Source organism: Erpetoichthys calabaricus, chromosome 5, assembly GCF_900747795.2.
Source record: "Erpetoichthys calabaricus chromosome 5, fErpCal1.3, whole genome shotgun sequence".
NCBI lineage: Eukaryota > Metazoa > Chordata > Cladistia > Polypteriformes > Polypteridae > Erpetoichthys > Erpetoichthys calabaricus.
In genome coordinates, this window is record NC_041398.2 from 8525385 (window position 1) to 8544424 (window position 19040).

The following is a 19040-nucleotide window of genomic DNA, read 5'->3' on the forward strand; positions in this document are numbered from 1 at the left end:
TAAACACACAAAATACATGGTGCTGAGGAGAACATTCTTCTTCTACAGCTGCGAGTCGCCTTTTCACGGCGACTTTGATATGTGATTTCTTTTTTATTTCAGGCACTGTGCGACTTTGTGAACTTGGATCTTTTGAGTTTTTCCGACACTCTGTCACTCGATCAACTTTCTTTTGTTATTTATATCACTGTTTAAACCAACAAATAGTACGTTTTTCCTTTGCCTCCGCTTGGTATTCACTGAAATTCTTATATTTTCCCCTGTGCTTTTCCCATTGTCTTTGCACAGAAGGCTATTTATATTGATTTGCATATTCAAAGAGGCGTAATTCTGGGAGGAGTTGGGGCGGGACAGAAAGCGCGTGCACGTGCGTTACTTTTTACGCTGATCAGGATTTATGTAGTGGAAGAACGTGAAAGTTTGCATGCGCACAGAATCCTGCATCTGCATTTTTCTGTGTGTACGCACAATCCCGCTTTTGTGCTTACGCCATGCTATAGTGTGAGTTCTACGCACGGTGTTATACATGAGGCCCCTGGAGAGCTTGGCTTTGGTCCTCCATCTCCAGAAAATGGGGCTCAGACACGGCACCTCTGAACAACTGTCTATGTTGGCGCAACCATTTTACTGTAGTGTGGCGGTCCTTTTTTATTAGTGGTTCCTTTAGATAAAGACCACAAAGAGAATTAAACAAAACATGTATTTCTACATGCCTATTTAAATATTAGTTATTACATATATACCTCCTCACCTTAAGTATGAAATAACCTGTATGAAATATTCACACGTTAGCCACAGAGAGAGAGAGAGAGACCTTCCAACAGCCAAATTCTCCAATAGAATAAAGCGCCAGCACCTCCTGATCAAGGGTCAATCACACTGCCATGCAGACGGAAAAAACAAAGAAGATTAAAACCAGTAACAGATATTAACAAATAATCAGAGACATAAGAGAAAGCTTACAGCTGTGAAGTCAAATGGCACATCCCAGACAAGGTGCAGAGCATACTGTGGAGCACACAAAAGAATTATTTCAAATTAATATTTAATCTATTTGCATAAAGTACAGTGCACACTCTACTTATTGCAATTTATTTATAGTGGTTCTAAAGTATTCCCAACCTAAAAAATAAGTTTTTTTGATTTTCTCACCATCAACATGAATACTCCACAATCCACTGACCCAACCAACTGCTGTGGAAGATTCTGAAGTTGAAATGGATTCATATCACCTACTGCAAGTTACAAAAGAATGTCCATTACTTGTAGTCCTTTCAATGACATCCCTATAAACTAACCTTGTTTTTAATTAGTATCCATGTGCCTGAAGATATTCGTTTTGTCATCTTACTGTAACACAAACAAATAAACAAGTCTTCTTACACATACAAATGTAAATATCCAATAAGTGCTGATAATTAGGTAGAGTAAGAAAATCTTGATGTAAGCAAAATACAAACACAACTTCTTAAAGTAGGCATATGTTGTTTATCTATATTAGTGTGACTGCATTTTGCACGTGAATAACAAATATTTAGAATATACGCTTGAATTAATTAAAAAAAATTTGCAATCCTTAGAAACTTAAAACGTAATTAATATCAACCTCATTGTTTTAAACATTACATGTACACACACATTGGTGATCAAAATTAGAGAACATTTATGAACACTTATTTTTTTCAAATATTGTTAATCTTAACTACGCAAAGTGATACAAGTGATCACCAGTACCTAATAATTCAATACAAAATACAAAATTTGCAGAAAGAAAATGTAAAGAAAGCAAAACAGGGGTGATATATACTGTGCATATTTCCTGGCTCTTGTAAGCTCTCTAGCCACTGTATTTTGAATTAAGTTACGTCTGTTATCAGCCAAAAAGCCTTACGGTGATCCATGTAGAAGTAATAAAAGCACGGATAAGTTATTTAGCATCATGGAATGCTAACATAATCTAAGTTTTGCAGTATTTCTTAAGTAAAATGAAGCCTACTCTAGATACATGTTTAGTATGTGTATCAAATGAAAGATCATCATTTTCACTGTAGATATACCCAAGTTTAGAATTAGTGTATTGTGAGTGATAGGGGTGCCATCTACAGACATGTTACATTCAGATTGACATTTATAGCAGCTTTCGAACCAATGACTAGCACTTCTGTTTTGTTAGAATTCAACAAATGAAAATTTCAAGGAATCTACTTTCTACTAGGTAAACCGCTATTTTATAACACTGAGATGGTTCATGTAGTTGATCAGATGAATATCATGGTCTATAGTATCAAATGTGACACTTACTGTAGATGCAATACTATGGGCCTAAAAATGCAACCATGGTCAGTGGAGTGCAAATCATTGAATACTTTCACTAAAGCAGTACCTGGGTAAAAATGTTACAAGAGATTACTTTTATTTGCAAAAATATAGAGAACCGCTTACCTACACCTTTCTCTAAATTAATACAAGAAAGATTAGAAAATTGGTCTATAATTTGATAGATCACAGTTAAAAAGATTTTTTTTTACCTTATGAAGAGGTTATTAGCCAGTATAAATAATGTAGGTACATATCCAAGATTTAAAAACTAATTTATAATACTTAAATGTGGCTTACCAAAGAGAAAGTAAAAGATCTTTCACAAATGTAATAAGAAAATGAAGAAAGAATTAGACTTGTTAACTAACGGACCAAATTCTGAACATTCAATTTGGGCAAAGGGTTTTAATTTCTCAGCTTTCTTAAAAGCAACACTATTTCACTGGCTAAATAAGAAAACATAATTTATTATAAAGTGGTGTAGAATTTTGAAGCTTATCCCTAGATTACTTTCTCATTTAAAGACTTAATGTTCACTTCTTAACTGAACAGGAATATGTTTATTGTTTCATTTTCATTAAAAAGTCGCGCCCACCCCCCAAAAAAGAAAACATTTAAAAGTTAAATAAACACTACGTTAACATTCGTTAGGAAATGAATGGATGGATGGCTGGATGAATACAATTTATAAAATATATAACAAATAATATAACGGAACTTAAAAGATCTTAATTTAAGTTAAATATCGTCTTAAAGTACTGGGAATTTTCCGTTCATCAAGAACATAGACTGAACTTTGGGCAAAATGCATTTTTATCGTATTTTGCTGAAAATGCAACATTAAGTGTCGATTTCCCCAGTTTTTACGAGGCAAACCACCGTAACCAGTGTTGCAGTCATTAACAATTACTCTGCCAGCCAAAGATTACATACATGTAAACGTAACGTTGACTTTTCAAAATGTTTTAATAATAATAATAATAATACCGTGCTGTTTTCTGTCATATTTTGTTTGTGCTCGAAAATGCTGCGCTCGTGCTAAAAACTAAGACGACTTGTGTTCGATAAATGTAGGCGTTGTTTTCGCCTTTCCTAGAAATGGTAACGTCACTTCCGGGTCTAAAACCGAGGGTCTACAACTGCGGGTCTGAAACTGCGGTGACGTATGGTGCTCCGATTTGCTCGCTGTCGGTCCACAAGAGGAGGATCAACGACACGACCCCCTGGGGTCTTCACTGAGAGACAGTTACGATACCATTGAGCCACCTAATGGGGTAATTAACGAGCTCCGCACAACTGAACTACTACTACTTTTCTTAGTGCAGCGGATGGAGACAATATGTGATGTTTGACATATGCACTTTAAATTGGTTTAATTGACAAAAGAGTATCGGTGTATTCTCCTCAAGACAAAAAAATATATTTATAGATCTATACTATATGACATAGGGTTTTGAAGAAAATGAACATAATATGGAATGTCAATATATTTTGAATACAATTTTAATTAATGCATTTGAAATCTATCAACACCCCGTGTTTTATTTATTTTTTTATTTATTTTTTGTGGATTCTCATTGGAAAATTAGTCCAATTTCCGCACAATTCTTCCGCGGGCCGAACTTTAGAGACCCCTGGTTTAGTACAACAGGTGGCTTGCTTAGCTCTTGAATCGATATTGAAATGCACACACAAGCCTCCTAAATTAGTTATTGAAATGCCTACGTTTACAGTGTCCGTTTTAAGTCTTAGTTTTTACTTGTTTCCGTTATTATGAATTATAATTTCTCAGTGTCACAAATTATCCATTACTCTCACGAGTCCCGCTTCATTGAGATTCTGTTTTATATTCTATATATGCAAACATTTTAAACGGAGCGTTTATTGAACTGACTATAGCAGACTTGTCATCTTCTTAAAATGACTTTATTTATATGATATTGACAACTAATCATAAGGTCAGAAATCAAGGAGGCTGTGAGTTTCATGGACTGCGCTGTTTCTTTGTTTTCGTGACATCGCGTCAGTAGAGAGTGCGTGACGTTAACAATGCATTGTGTCCTAAATGACAGCGCATACGCTTTGTGATAAAAGGCCAATGTGTCTCAGTTTGTTCATTAATATATTTTCACAGTGTATTCTAATCAAAATTATTGTTAACATATTACCCATATTCATTTCCCATGTAGATGTGTAACGTTTGGTGAGAATAAATAAAAGAGTAACAACACATATAATAGTTATGTTACATTGTTTATAATTAACAAAACTCATCGTTTATCTGAAATGTTCTCCTTTGTATTTTTATATTTGGCAATGGAATTCTTCAGTGTACAGTCGATTTATTCCACTTCTGAAGGTGTACATTGTCGGTATTCTCCATTGCATTTGCCCCCCAGTGTATCGCGTGCCAGTGTAAGTGAGGGGCGGCAGACGAGCTCACGTAACGGGAGACAAGGCACCTCCTCACCCTGATGCCATGAGGGATCTTCTCATAAATATTACCATCTTGAGCTTTTTCTCATTATTGCCATATTCTTCTTCTTCTTCTTCTTCTTCTTCTTCTTCTTCTTCTTCTTATTATTATTATTATTATTATTATTATTGAACATGCACGTATGTAGTGAAAATGTGTGTCTTATGACAGGACGGACGTTAAAGCCTTGAATGAAACTCCGTGTTGATGCTTTGGGTAACACGACAGGTGAGGAGCAGAGAACGTTAAACGTGTCAGTGACTGCAGGGGATTGTGGGACTGAAGATGGTCTAAGAAAACAGAAACGACAAAAGCTTAGTCTGTCAAGAATTCTATTTCCATCAATGATTTACTTTGTTGTGCTGCACTTCAGAAGACTACTTATTTACCCCCCTTTGAAAAGATGAATTCACAAGGAAAGGATGTTGCTGACAAAGTCAGATGTTTTTAGAAAGTTTGGCTCCAGATGTGCATATCCAGCTGCTCCTTCTTGTCAGTACTTGAGTGATCTTTATGTCCACCTCTGGATGAAATCGCAGATTCTTTTCAACATTTTGTCTGGTTAACGCAGAAATCCCGAGGCTTTCCCTAAATTTCAGAAGACGCTGTCGACTGCACTGATTCTGTTTTAAAGACAGTTGTGATTAGTTATGCAGAGCTCGCTTTTAATCACATTGCTTTTTGGAAATTAATAATACAAATCAGCTACAGATCTGGGAATCACTGAATAGTAAAAACGTTTAATGAGGAGTGATGCGCATATGCTATTGTGATGACAACGTCGGTAGAAGAGACTCTGGATTGTTATAATACGTGCTGCCTTACGCAAAATATGCTCATCAATCTGTTACAGATTCTAGGTGGGCACGATATCTCAAAATCACTCCCTGTGCATTTCAAAGTATCTTAAAATAGGCAGGATGTTCAATTGAAAGAATAAGAAATTTTATAGGAAGTAATTTTGAGATATCTCTAAGGTAATTTAAGATATCTCGAAATTTGCAGGAAGTTATTTTAAGATATCTGAAAATGTATCTGAGATATGTCAAAATACAAAGAAACTTATTTCAAGATATCTCGAATTACATTTAAGATATCTTGAAATGTACTTCAGATATCTGAAAATATACAGCATATCATTTCAAGATATCTTGAAATCTGTTTGAGATATCATAAAAGTGCTTTTAGATATCTTAAAACAGTTGTATTTTTAGATATCTATAATTCAATTTGAGATATCTTAAATGCATTTCTAAATATCATAAAATATATTTTAAGATATCTCTAAATGTTAATTTGGCTTCCCATAGAAACAGTAACTTTTTTGGCAAGGTCCTTAGAAATTAGTTACGTTAATTTAAAATGCTTAGAGTGATGCTGCCTTACAATAAGCGAGCAGTTCATCCTTGCAGTGGGCGTCCCGTGAAAGACGTTGTGGGCGTGTCGTGAATGACGTAGTGGCTACTGTATCTATCGCGTGCCCAATATACTCTTTGTTTGCTCTTATGAGACCCTCGCGCTCCGACTTCTTCTCGGCCAAAAGATCAAGCAAAGGTGCCTAAGGTGAGACAAAGTCGTACGGGTAGGAATGCCAGCAGTGAGGAAAACCGCGACTTGCTAAGCGGCTTTAAAATTAAGGAGGTGACCGAAGCCGCGTGGTTCGCTTTTAAGTGTTGGGGATTGAGCGCTACGTGGGGGAGGCGGTACAGCATATCGCACCTTCTCGAGTTTATTGTGAATGACGGGGGTCGCGCACTTTTAGCTGCTGATACGTTATTTACGGTTGGTGTCCCGTGAAATGCAATGCTACATCTCACTTGGCGGAGGCGCCTTAACTCAGGATTGCTTCTGCTCTCTTTGCGCTCGTGCATGTTTCCGCGCCGTTTCGCATTTTGATTTTGCGCATGCTCCGAACTGTGCTGTCTGTCGGGCACGCGCTTGTTCAGCCACTCGCTCCCGCGCGGCCCCGTCGTTCATTTCTGATTTTTCTCGAGCTCTGCGTGTTCTTTGTGTTTTTTCCCTTTTTATTTAAAGCCGTCAGCGGCAAACTTTGTTAAAGTGGCGACGAACGATGTAACTTTACAGGGCGCGTTCAGGTTTCATTTCCAGCAGTTTTGTGTCATACTGAGACCCATTAGAAATAATTTAAATGATTTCATTCTTGGTATTTTCTTATCAGGAAAGATGCTCGTGCGGTTTCACTGTAACAGGGAGACTTTGATTTGTTTAATGGGAAATAAAAAATACAAACATTACACAAGCTAGTGCTGCTGGAGGGATACAGTAAAATCTACAGCTGGTATGGCTTTACGAGTACATTTTTGTGATATTTGAAACGGTATTGTTTTATTTAATGTCTTTTATCCTTTACAACTGCTTTCAGTATTTCTGTACACTTTGATACTTTAGCGTACTAGAGATGGCCGTGTTAAATGAAGAACAGGACTCGAGCCAATCGGGCTGTTTGTGTCGGACCACATGAAGCCATCAAAATACAAAATGTGAAAGCTGCAGAGCTCAGCAGAGCCGCGACTCGACTATTATGGGCTGGAGCTCAACTGTCTGTCCTCATTGTTTAAAGTGGTGAGCAGGGGGTCAGTCATGGGGGGCTGAGAATGGGCCACAGTGTTCAAAAATAAGGGGGCAAACCGACAGACGGCATTTACTGCAAGTGCAGGGCTTTGGAAATTAGTAAAGTAAAACGTGTTCGAGAAGCAATGCAGTTATGAGGAATATGTGAAAAAGCGTTAATCCAAATGGCAGGCGCTTTAAAGTGAACCGATTCTTTACATCCCAGTGACGTTACTTCCTACTAAGAATTGTTTTCTCTGAGAAAGTCTGTTCTCAGTTTATACAAATGTATGTTAAAATACGGCACACAATATCGTAATTAGATTAATTACAGATATAGCGCTGACTGTGAAAGCACCTTTTTATTTTATTTATTTTTTTATTCTCGTCTTCTTAACAAGACTTGAATGTTGTTGTGCTGTGAACTTTTGTATGTAACTTGATAAATATTTTGTATGTCTTTATTTGTAAGTTAGACACATCAATGTGATATTAGTGTTTTATTGGTGAGAAGCTTTCATGTTTAAAGACCCCCCCCCCCCCCCCCCCCCCCCCCCCCACAGTCTTTAGGACTGACTGAGGAATTTGATGGCCGAGTTGGTTGAACTGCTTCAAACCGGTTTGGCAAGTGACTCTCTGCAGGACAGGAAGACCCCCCAGTTGGAGAGCCTCAGCTTATCAGATATCCTTGGGTTGGGGGTGTGAAAGGCAGTGTGTGTGATGGAGCATCAGAGCAGCTTTGGCAGGAGTGACTGTGTTTGGACTGAGAGCCGAAAAACACAAAGAAAGCAACTGGCAGCCCCCTCAGGAAAGACAAACTACCACTTTAAACACTGAATCTCAAAAACTCCTCTCTTCCTAGGGGTTGTAATTTCAAGGCCACTTTCCCAGAATTCGTTTTGCGAGTGATCTGCTTGGTTTCGTGGATTTTTGGCACCTTAGCAGGTTTTGTGCTGGATGCTGCAATGAAGACATCAAACGTTACATCAGGTCTGCTTTGGCTGTCCACCCAGATAGTCAGCCCTGTTTTCGACTTGAGTTGTCCCAGTTCAGGTGCACTGAGGGGATCATCTCTTTTCCTGACTCTAGAAGGTTCTATGGCAGTGGTGTGAAGATTCTCCGTGTAGATTTCTTGCTGTGTACTTATTGCTCCTTTGAGACTTACAAACTCCAGTCACACAGTCAAAGTCATCATGGCCTTCAGGACAAACCTAAATGTGTCCCTGCCCTTTTTAAGAACGTTTTACTGAATATTCATTCAGGGTATGATGTTAATCAGCCAGCAGGTCCACCAACTTGCAGGGAAAACTTGGGTGTTGGTAGCAGGACTGGCACTCCAGTCACCATAACAAACCTGTGACTATTCAGTGTGCTGCTGAGGTGTCACCTGCTGCACTCGGATCTAAATCTGGGGGGCTCACCGTGTGGTGGGTGTGACAGCTCACAGTAATCAGCGCCTGCTCCCAACCTCTGCTCTCTTTACTGAACAACATTGACATTTCAGCTGGCACCACTTCTGTTTCAGTGCCATATCGTGTCTCTCCAATCTTTACAGGAATTTTCACTCATTTGGTGGAATGCACAACTTTACCAAATATGAAAGCTCTGCTGCTTGAAATGTTTGAGTTCCTCAGCTTTTTGACTTCATTCTGGTCAGGCTGACTAATGTCGTTGTCTAAGCATTTCTCTCCATAGACTGTGAGTGTGCAAGTAGAATCAATTACCACTAATCCTAAAGATTCGACCAAAACACTACATGTGTCTGAGTTTGATTCCTTTGTAGATGATGTCATGTTTCATTATTCACAGTCCTCTATTTTCCAGTCTCCTCTGTTATTATCGCCTGTTCATTTATTTTTCTGTAGTCTTTAGCCCAGTGCTCTGAAGATAATGCATTGTGATCTCCTACCATATTTGTCTAACAGATTATTGCCTGGCAATGGCGACTTCTTCTGGCTGTGTTGCAAAGACCACCTGTTGTGTTGTCTATGACTGGTGAAATACGCAGTTTCATGTGTGACAGTAATGCCCATTGTTACCAGACTTGATTTACTACTAAAATTCTCATTGTGCCAATTCTACTGAAGTAAAAGTAAGTGCCATCCATGCTGTTAATGACAGCTGCCTTTGGTTTGTATCTAAACATGCCGTGTCCAGCAGCTTAAAAGCTCACACAGCATCAGGACAGCCATGTTATATCTATATCTAAGAAATTAAAATAAGACAACATTATTTAATATAGAAAAAGAGTAAGGTCAGATGGCCAGGGTGGACAGAAAAAACAAAACAAAACAAAAAAACTCCAGAAGCCTGGAGAAAAAAACAAAATCTGTAGGGGTTCCAGGCCACGAGACCACTCAGGCATTCTACCTAACATCAATGAAATAGTCCTCTTTGTATTTAGGGTTCTCACAGAGTCACTTGTTGCTGATGGTCATGTAGACTTCTGGCTTTTAATCTATCACTGTTGGAACATTACAGTGCTTTGAGTAGATGGTGGTGGCGCAAGCCACCACCAAAAGGACACCGGAAAAGGAAACAGAAGAGAGAGTAGAGGTTACTACAGATTTTAGAGCCACCATGAATAGTTATTATAATGAATTGGATATACAGAGTGTCAGGGTTAAATTACAGTGAAGTTATGAGAAGGCCATGTTAAAGTAATGTGTTTTTAGCAGTTTTTTAAAGTGCTCCACTGTATTAGCCTGGCGAATTCCTACTGGCAGGCTATTCCAGATTTTAGGTGCATAACAGCAGAAGGCCCACCGCCTCACCACTTCTTTTAAGTTTTGCTCTTGGAATTCTAAGGAGACACTCATTTGAGGTTCTAAGGTTACGATTTGGAATATAAGGTGTCAGACATTCCAATATATAACATGGAGCGAGATTATTTAAGGCTTTATAAACCATAAGCAGAATTTTAAAGTCAATCCGGAATGACACAGGTAACCAGTGTAGTGACATCAAAACTGTAAAGTGTGCTCGGATTTTCTTTTCCTGGTTAGGATTCTAAGATCAAGAGAAATGTGTCTTTGAACCAAACCTCGTGGAGGGACTACAACCCTGAAGTGTGCTCATTATTTTTACTGACTTTATGAAGTTAATTCTACACTTTTATTTTCACAGGGCTTTCCCATTTCACTTGTCCATACACTGAGGTGTCTAATGGTCTCCACCTCAGGGCTGTCCATGTGAGAAGTGAAACTGAGAAGAGAAGGGTAGACACTTAAAGAGAGAGAAGAGTTTACCACAGAGCATGACCTCTGCCAAAGAAGATGGAGTGGATGAAAGAATGGTGGACATTAAAGAAGAGGACTGTGAGTGTCTCACAACAGAGGATGTGTGTGTGAAGTTGGAGGATCATGAAGAAAGAATTTCAGTTTTTAAAGAGGAGGAGGAGTGCAAGGGGGTGACTGCTGCCATTAAAGCTGATGATTTGAATGACTTCTCCATTGGTCATGAACATCAAATGCATGAAACTGAGGATATTTTCAAGCAAGATGCCTCTGAAGAATCTCAATCCAGTTTACAGCCCTGGCCCACTAATACGGGACAACTGGTTATGCAGGAGAATTCTGCAGAGCTGAAATCAGAGTTATCAGAGTCTGAAGAGAAAATCACCGAGGGAAATAGGAGAGAAGGAGAAGAGTCACTTGGGAGTGTTGGAATAAGTGAGTAATGTGATTAAATATAAAAGAAAGAGAATGTTTATAAATTCTGACGGTGGGTGCTTTGATGTTTTTAGAAGATTGAAATGAGAGTGGAAAACACGGTTAACTGAACTTGGATAAAGACCACCTGGGCCCATGATAACAAACAATAGGTTATCTAATAAATGATAAATTAGAAAAACTTTGGTGAATAAGGAAACATCTAAAGTGTTGTGTGCATGACTTGAACATCATGAAGCTTTAACTGAAGCTTTGACGTATGTTAGGCCAACAGTGCATTACGCTCAATGAGAATATTAAAAGTCATATTTTACTAAAAACACTTTATTGACAGTTTTTTCATGCATTCTGCAGTTCTGTTGGTGGGGAGCTTCTTTGGATCTCTCAGCTGTCCTCTGTCACTCCGAGTGCATCTGTGTGGTCGATTTGTGATCGATTGATCAGAACAACCCTGTGTTTCACATATGAGAGAAAGGTGGAGAAATTGAACAGACTGCAGCAAAACATGTAAAGACCACACATGGATTGGCCAGACCATAAATGGCACCTCAGTGTGAGGATGGAAAGCCAACCAATGTGCCTCCACTTTACTTGTACTGTTTCATTTATTTTAAAGGTGGGTAGTGGTTTGGAATTTGGATATCAAACCATGAAGTTGCAGGTTCAAATTCAGCTATTGACACCATGTGACCATAAGCAAGTCCTGTGCTCCATTTGGAAGAACAAGAGAAATGTAACCAATTTGTCTCAAATGTTGTAAGTTGCCTTGGATAAATATGTCAGGAAAAAAATAATTATAATAAAAGTTAAAATATTTGTGTTTTTTCAGATTTACAGAAGAATGGCAGCTTCTCTTCATCTTCATTTGGTCAGCCCACTCTTCAATACAAAGAGACAGGTATGAAGAAATCAGCAAGAGGATCAGAGAACTTGATATCAACCTTTTTGCACTGCAGTTCTGTCATTGCTACTGGAGTAACACAGACAGAAGCCATCAAAACTGATCGACAGCAGGTGGAAAAAGAAATCCAAACTCACACTGGAAAAAAATGTTGTTTGGAATGTGACAAACAATTCACGCAGAAATGTGATCTTAATAAGCATATGAAGATTCTCACTGGAGAAAAACCATATTGTTGTCATGGATGTGGTAAGTCATTCTCAACGAGATGCAGTCTTCAAACACACAGAAGAATCCACACAGGAGAAAAACCTCATTGCTGTTCAGAATGTGGTAAGTCATTCTCAACGAGAAGCCATCTTCAGAACCATAGAATTATCCACACAGGAGAAAAACCTCATTGTTGTCCAGAATGTGGTAAGTCTTTCTCACAGATAGGCAATCTTCAGAGGCACAGAAAAATCCACACAGGAGAAAAGTCTCATTATTGTTCAGATTGTGGTAAGTCATTCTCAACAAGTGGAAGTCTTCAAAGACACAGAAGAAGCCACACAGGAGATAAACCTCATTGCTGTCCAGAATGTGGAAAGTCATTTTCAAGGGGAAGCCATCTTCAGAGGCACAGAAGAATCCACACAGGAGAAAAACCTCATTGCTGTTCAGAATGTGGTAAGTTTTTCTCCCGTATAAGCAGTCTTCAGATGCACAGAAAAATCCACACAGGAGAAAAACCTCATTGTTGTCCAGAATGTGGTAAGTCATTCTCATGGAGAAGCTGTCTTCAAAGTCACAGAAGAATCCACACAGGAGAAAAACCTCATTGTTGTCAAGAATGTGGCAAACAGTTTTCTGACAAACGCACTTTTAAAAAGCACACACAGATGCATACTGGAGAGAAGCTATATTGCTGTTCTCAATGTGGAAAAAGTTTTTTTTACATTACCAGTTTACAAAGGCATGCAAAAGCTCACATTGGAGAGAAAGAGAAGTATGTATGTTCCGAATATGGCAAATGTTTTTGAAAGACAGAACATTCTTCTTTCACATGCCAAAATCCAAAATGAAGAAATATCTTACGGCTGTTCTGAATGTGGGAAACGATTCTTATATTTACGATCACTTCAGTCCCACATCTGAACTCACACTGGCGAGAAATCTAATTGTTGTCCTGAATGTGATAAACAGTTCTCACAACACAACTCCGTACAGAGTCACATCAGACTTCACACTGGAGAGAAACCTCACAGTTGCTTGGAGTGTGGCAAACAATTCTCATTCCTTAATTCTCATTATGATCACAGGAGACGTCATACTGGAGAGAAGACTTACAGTTGTACTGAATGTGGAATGCGATTCTTATATAACAGTTATCTTCACAAACATAAAATAATTCATTCTGGTAAGAAAAAAAGCTGTTCTGAATGTGACAAACTTTTCTCAGACACCGCGACTCTTAAAGACCACATAAGAATTCACTCTGGAGAGAAACCCTGCTAATAATGAAAAAATGGAGAAGGCAAATCAAATCCAAAGTGCAGTGCCAACTACCAGTCGGTGCCACTGGCAAGGGGAATATTTTTGTTTCGGAGCTTTGGAGATGGGGCCTTATCTGAATAGCACTGAACTTGTACTGTCTCTGGGATGTCATCTGATGGCTGACACCTGGGCTGAGTGCAGACAGCCGTTCTTAACCCTGAAAATGAAGAAGTCATTTAGTGACATCAGCTGACAGCCAATGCTGTCCAATCAGATACTGGGGAGGGACAGTCGAGGAGGACAGGAGACGAAAAAGAGAGCCGTCACATGACAGACCAATGGAGAGGGGCTTTATAAGACTTTTACACTAATTTAGGTTATCATTTATAAATGATAAGAGTCTTTACAAACCAAACACATTCATCAGCTGTTTGTCAAGGGTGAGTCCAAAAGTGGGAATTTAAAAAGATCTAAATACAAATAAAATGAAACATTCAGGGGTCAAAGAGAAAAGTTTAAGACCTGAAGTCACAACAGCATGCTAGGGTTAGCAAGGGACCACAGTTGTGAAGAATATCAATTAATTTGTAGAAGAAATATCATTTAAATAATAATAATAATTGTATGAGAAATTGGACACCATAATGAATGCAGAATACAATGACAATGAAATGAACTGATTTTATTGTGTGACATATTAGAGAAAAAGTGGAAGACAAAGCAGAAACACACAGGGATCTCTGCTGACCGACCTGTTAATTTCATAAATTAACCTAAAAATACAACGGATGTTCCTTTGCTGCATGTCAGTATATACTGGGGTGGTGTGTGAAGGACGCTCTATACTCCGAATGTGTTGGTTCAGGTTTCAGTTTGAGTTCAGCACCTTCTTCATATCGATACCCAAGACAACTTATTTCTTCACGTCGAGACTACAAGCTGGAGGCCACAGGATCTCAATAAACTCCAACAGCAGGATGGACGATTAGAAAGCTCTGCTCTGAGAGAGTGTCAGCTACACAAAGCTTCAGCGTCATTTACTTGACAGAAAACTCCAAAAACCAGAAGTGGCCCCTTCTGTACCCCCACCACTGAAGGTCAAACGTGACCCCTCACTACTAACCGTTGGTTCACTCTGCTTGGACTTTCGGTATTTTGTAAGTTTATGTTTCATTTTTTGGCCACACTCTTTTACATTTCATTTCATTGATGTTCTCAAATGTGTGAGTATAGCTTGACTCTTACAAGGACTTATCTAAAAAGGGTACATTGGCCATGAAATGCAAGAAGGCAGAAAAATATAAAAACTGGAAACCACAAAGTTAGGAGGTGACTGATGAAATACGCTCAATGGCAGAGGTGACATGGACAAAATCAGAAAAGACAGCACAGAAAAGGCAGGTACCAACTGAAAAGAAAAGAGCTGATTGGTGAAAAGAACTGTTAGTCACTCCTGAGTGGACTGTTGAGGACAGCCGTGACATGCAGACTTCAGAGTTTATGTGTTTTTGATTTCAAATCTGTGACCATGCACTGAATAAGTCTGTTATTTATCAGTTAGCATGTTCTGAAACTGTAATGTCATCACAAAGATCACAAAACATGTAATGTGGCATTTGTTGATTTTTTCACTTTTGTAGATTTTTATGTCACCATTCATCAGCCCTGTATAGAGTGCCACTTCCAGATCGGCAACCCCACTGCACCCCGTAGCACATTTGGAGTTTGGGACTGGAGCACAAAGTGGATGGCACTCTGAGAAGGACAGACTTGTAAGACGTGAACAAAGCCAGCTGCCCTCCCTGGTCTGTCTTCATTCAGAAGGACTCACCTGAGTGGTGGGATTGTTCTGCGGCGCTCTTGTTAGCTGACATTTCATCAGCTTGCTTTCTGCGTTTCATCTGATAACCAGCAGAGTTAGTCAAAGATGAGCCAGGCCTGTTACAGTGTGAATGTTCTTGACATTTTGGTTTACTTTAAATGTTTTTCTGCTTCTTTACTTTGAGTTCTTGTAGGCTTTGTACATTAGAGATAATTAATACATGAGCATTTGGTGTTAATAATGAATTGACAATTAATAAACTGTTTTTAATGTTAAATTGTAAGTGTGTCCTGTTGCCATTTTGTAGCTTTATCCTTCTTGACTGTTTTGTAGGACGTGTTGTACTGTTGCCTCCCTAGAATTAAGTGCCACATCACCGACGCTCGGCCTCACACCCTTCATCACACGTGAGACAGAATCCAAGATTGCTGATCCAACTGTTAATCCCATTCCCTGCTTTGCCAGTCCCTTGGCTGTGTGTGTATCGAGGTGTATGGCTGAAGCAAACCTCTCCTCAAGTAGTCTACAGCACCGGTCAGATGAAGGACTTGACGCTTTGGGTTTAGACATAAAACTGAGAATACCTCACGCTGGATATGCTGTAGACGAGTGAAAGGGAGTCTGGTGGGATACACTGAGGTAATAAGGTAAGTACAGTTAGACACATTCATAGTCATTTTATGTTTTAATTTTTATTTTTTGCCTTTGTTAAACAAGGTACAATATCGTGCTGCTTGGTAGATAGATGGCTTCTCCTGAACGGTAACTCTTCATTACACACACACACACACGCCTGCTTACCATCACCGTTTTCAGGAACACACGAGGCACATGGAGACTTGACTGTTTCCTTGTCTAATTTAGATCAGGGGTGTCCAACATTGATCTTGGAGGGCTGCAGGTTTTCATTCTAACCATTTTCTTAATTAATGACCCATTTTTGCTGCTAATTAACTTTTTTCCCCTTCATTTTAATTGACTTGCTATTTGAGACTCAGACCCCTTTTCTGTTTCTTTTATTCCTTAATTCACAACCAACCAGTAATGAAATACAAAATGACCCAACACATGACCAGATAACCTTTGCTGTCATACAGTATCAGAAAATAAAGAAAGATGAAGGTCTCAGTGACGCTAATCTGCTTTCTGCTGTGGTCAAACGAGAGCACAGCCATGGAATTAAATAACGAGTTCAATTAACAACAACAATCGGCTTCTAATTAAGAAACTGGTTAGAGTGAAACTGATGGGAGTTTGATACACCAACTGGTCATGTTGATACCCCCTGACTGGTCAATCAGTTCACTTCACATCTCATTTTTATTTGGTTGCCATTTAAGGAAAAAAAGAAGCAATTCAGAGGATTCTTCAATTAACAAAGGGAAGAGAATGGAAAAGAAGTCAATTAACAGCAGAAATTGGTTACTGATTAAGAAAGTGTCAGGAAGGAAAACCTGCAGCCACTGCAGCCCTCTGGGGTCAGAGTTGGACACCCCTGATTTAGATCAGGTATCAGCAAGAGTGAAAAGGAAGGTCTACAGGACGGTAGTGAGACCAGCTGTGTTATATGGGCAGGAGATGGTGGCACTGACCAGAAAGAAGGAGACAGCTGGAGGTGGCAGAGCTAAAGATGTTAAGATTTGCTTTGGGTGACACGAGGATGAACAGGATTAGAAATGAGAACATTAGAGGGTCAGCTCAGGTGGGACGGTTGGGAGACAATGCCAGAGAGGCGAGATTGTGTTGGTTTGGACATGTACAGAGGAGACATGCTGCGTATACTTGGAGAAGGATGTTAAGGATAGAGCTGCCAGGTAAGAGGGCAAGAGGAAGGCCTAAGAGAATATTTATGGATGTGGTGAGAGAGGACATGCAGGTGATGGAGAAGACAGTGCAAGATGGAGAGGACAGAAAGATATTGAACAAGATGACCCACTGTGGCAGCTCCTAATGGGAGCAGCCAAATGAGGAAGACAAAGAAGACGTCTATATTATGGCTTGTCTATTTCTTGCATGGCAAGGTTGAGGTATTACATTAAATTCACCAAAAATGAGGTGCGTGTGTGACTGGGTCAGGCGGTGGGTGCTTGATAACGTGGACCTCATCTATCGCACCTACTGAATCATCTTAGAACTTCTTAGAATCATCTGCCACTTGTGATTTTCCTCTGTCACCAGAGGGAGATCCCAACCTTCACCATTTTTTTGAGAATGTTGGAATTTCCAGAAGAGCAGGATTGACAAATCTGGAAACAAGAAGAAGGTGGTGGAATTTAATGTCTAATGTGACGTCAAGTGACTCAGTAGAACACCAAACTCTCGTCATTATGGCTGACATCTAACTGACCTGTGAGTCCTCGGTGGATTGATTCAGAAATGATGGACCCCTTGAGTGACCAATGGAGGGGGGACACTCTACAGTAGTCCCACCTGTCACTCGCTCCTACACATAGTCACTATTCCAGAGCTCCTAATATTTAGCCTATATAGCGCCTTTCAGAAGTGCTGCTCTAGCAGAATTTTGAACATTTGACTTTCAATGACACTCAGGGTCATGCGGTTGTGAATCAACATGGGACCCTTCTGGTCAGACAAGTATCTGTAGGTCTGAGGTGCCCCCTGTGGAAGACATCAACTTATTCATTAAAAACAGAAACTTTTCCTCTACTAGGACAAGCCTAATAAAACCCCTTTGAGTCAGTAATCAGGCAGGAGGAAACTCGTCCATTGCATCTTTAATTTACTCCTCAGAAAATGCTGAAGATGAAGCATTCATCACAGTAGTCAGTTAGAGAATGGTCAAAAAGAAGGGGCAGAGGACCATTTTATAAACAACTGAATTTTCATAACAGTGCTGAATTAATGCCTGAATATCATTCTTTGATTATTTAAAAGACATGAGGTACTTTAGTGTAGAGCACAACCAGCCTAAGATAAAAGTCTTTCTCCATAATGTCCTAGTTCTTCAATATCACTTGAATTCAGCACATATCCTGTTATGAAAACTGCATACGTGCCAACTGGCAAGACTTACTATGAGCATGAAAGAACATCACAGAGTTCCAGTTCCCTACTTGGCATCCCACTGAAAGATTCTGCTTGTTTTCTTGACCATTTCAGCCATCTCTTTATTACATTTCTAAAACAAACACTTATATATTTCACTGTGCACTGCAAACCAAATACTTAACTGCTGCTACATCCACATTACTCTCTCACACCCCACCCCTCACTATGACACACACACAGCTGATTGGCTCCTCAAATCCAATAACAATGGAGACCCAGACAGCCGCACTCACCCTGCATTCTCAACACCAAATTCACTCACAGACGTGCTGCCTCCCTAAATCCTGTGAAATTAATTTTGACACTAAACTACAAACACAAAGATGACCTGTGCTTCTGGAGACATCAAGTGACCAGTAGAGAGTACTGGTCAGTGGTCATATGATGTCAGATGGCTGATTGTTACACTGCAGTGAAAACCAAACCCACACCCTGGATAGAGGGGCTCAGTGAAGGAGGTGTTGATCCTGTGCAGGAGGGTCATTGTGTGTGAGATGCTCTAAAATGACAGACAGCCAGTTGGCCAGTCCAGATACACACCTATTCTGGGGCTGTAGGGCACGCTGATTGCAGTCTGCTGCTTATTGTGACACACAGCACAGCAAACCCCAGTGTTTGTCATTGTATCTGAGGAGGGACTCCCCGCCACCTTCTTTTCCTGCCCAGTCCTTTATAAGAGACTCCAATCCTCATGAGGCATCCACTGCACTCCACCTCCCAGTAACAGCGAGTCCC

General features: G+C 39.6%; 3 protein-coding genes and 1 long non-coding RNA gene across 4 annotated transcripts in view; 1 reads left to right on the top strand and 3 right to left on the bottom strand.

Annotated features, from left to right (window-relative positions):
* The window catches only part of LOC114641540 (tigger transposable element-derived protein 1-like), a 769935-nt gene that overhangs the window by 719016 nt on the left and 31879 nt on the right, over positions 1-19040 (bottom strand). The gene's annotated exons all lie outside the window — the stretch shown is intronic.
* LOC127527844 (gastrula zinc finger protein XlCGF7.1-like) overlaps positions 1-19040 on the bottom strand; it is a 196757-nt gene that overhangs the window by 155301 nt on the left and 22416 nt on the right. The window lies entirely within an intron of this gene.
* LOC127527872 (uncharacterized) overlaps positions 1-19040 on the top strand; it is a 330327-nt gene that overhangs the window by 42953 nt on the left and 268334 nt on the right. The gene's annotated exons all lie outside the window — the stretch shown is intronic.
* LOC114641543 (E3 ubiquitin/ISG15 ligase TRIM25-like) overlaps positions 17762-19040 on the bottom strand; it is a 329583-nt gene continuing 328304 nt past the window's right edge. Inside the window, exon 7 of the mRNA XM_051927915.1 lies at positions 17762-17855. Within this exon, the coding sequence (XP_051783875.1) occupies positions 17824-17855 (32 nt within the window). The 3' untranslated portion in view covers positions 17762-17823. The remainder of the gene's footprint in view (positions 17856-19040) is intronic.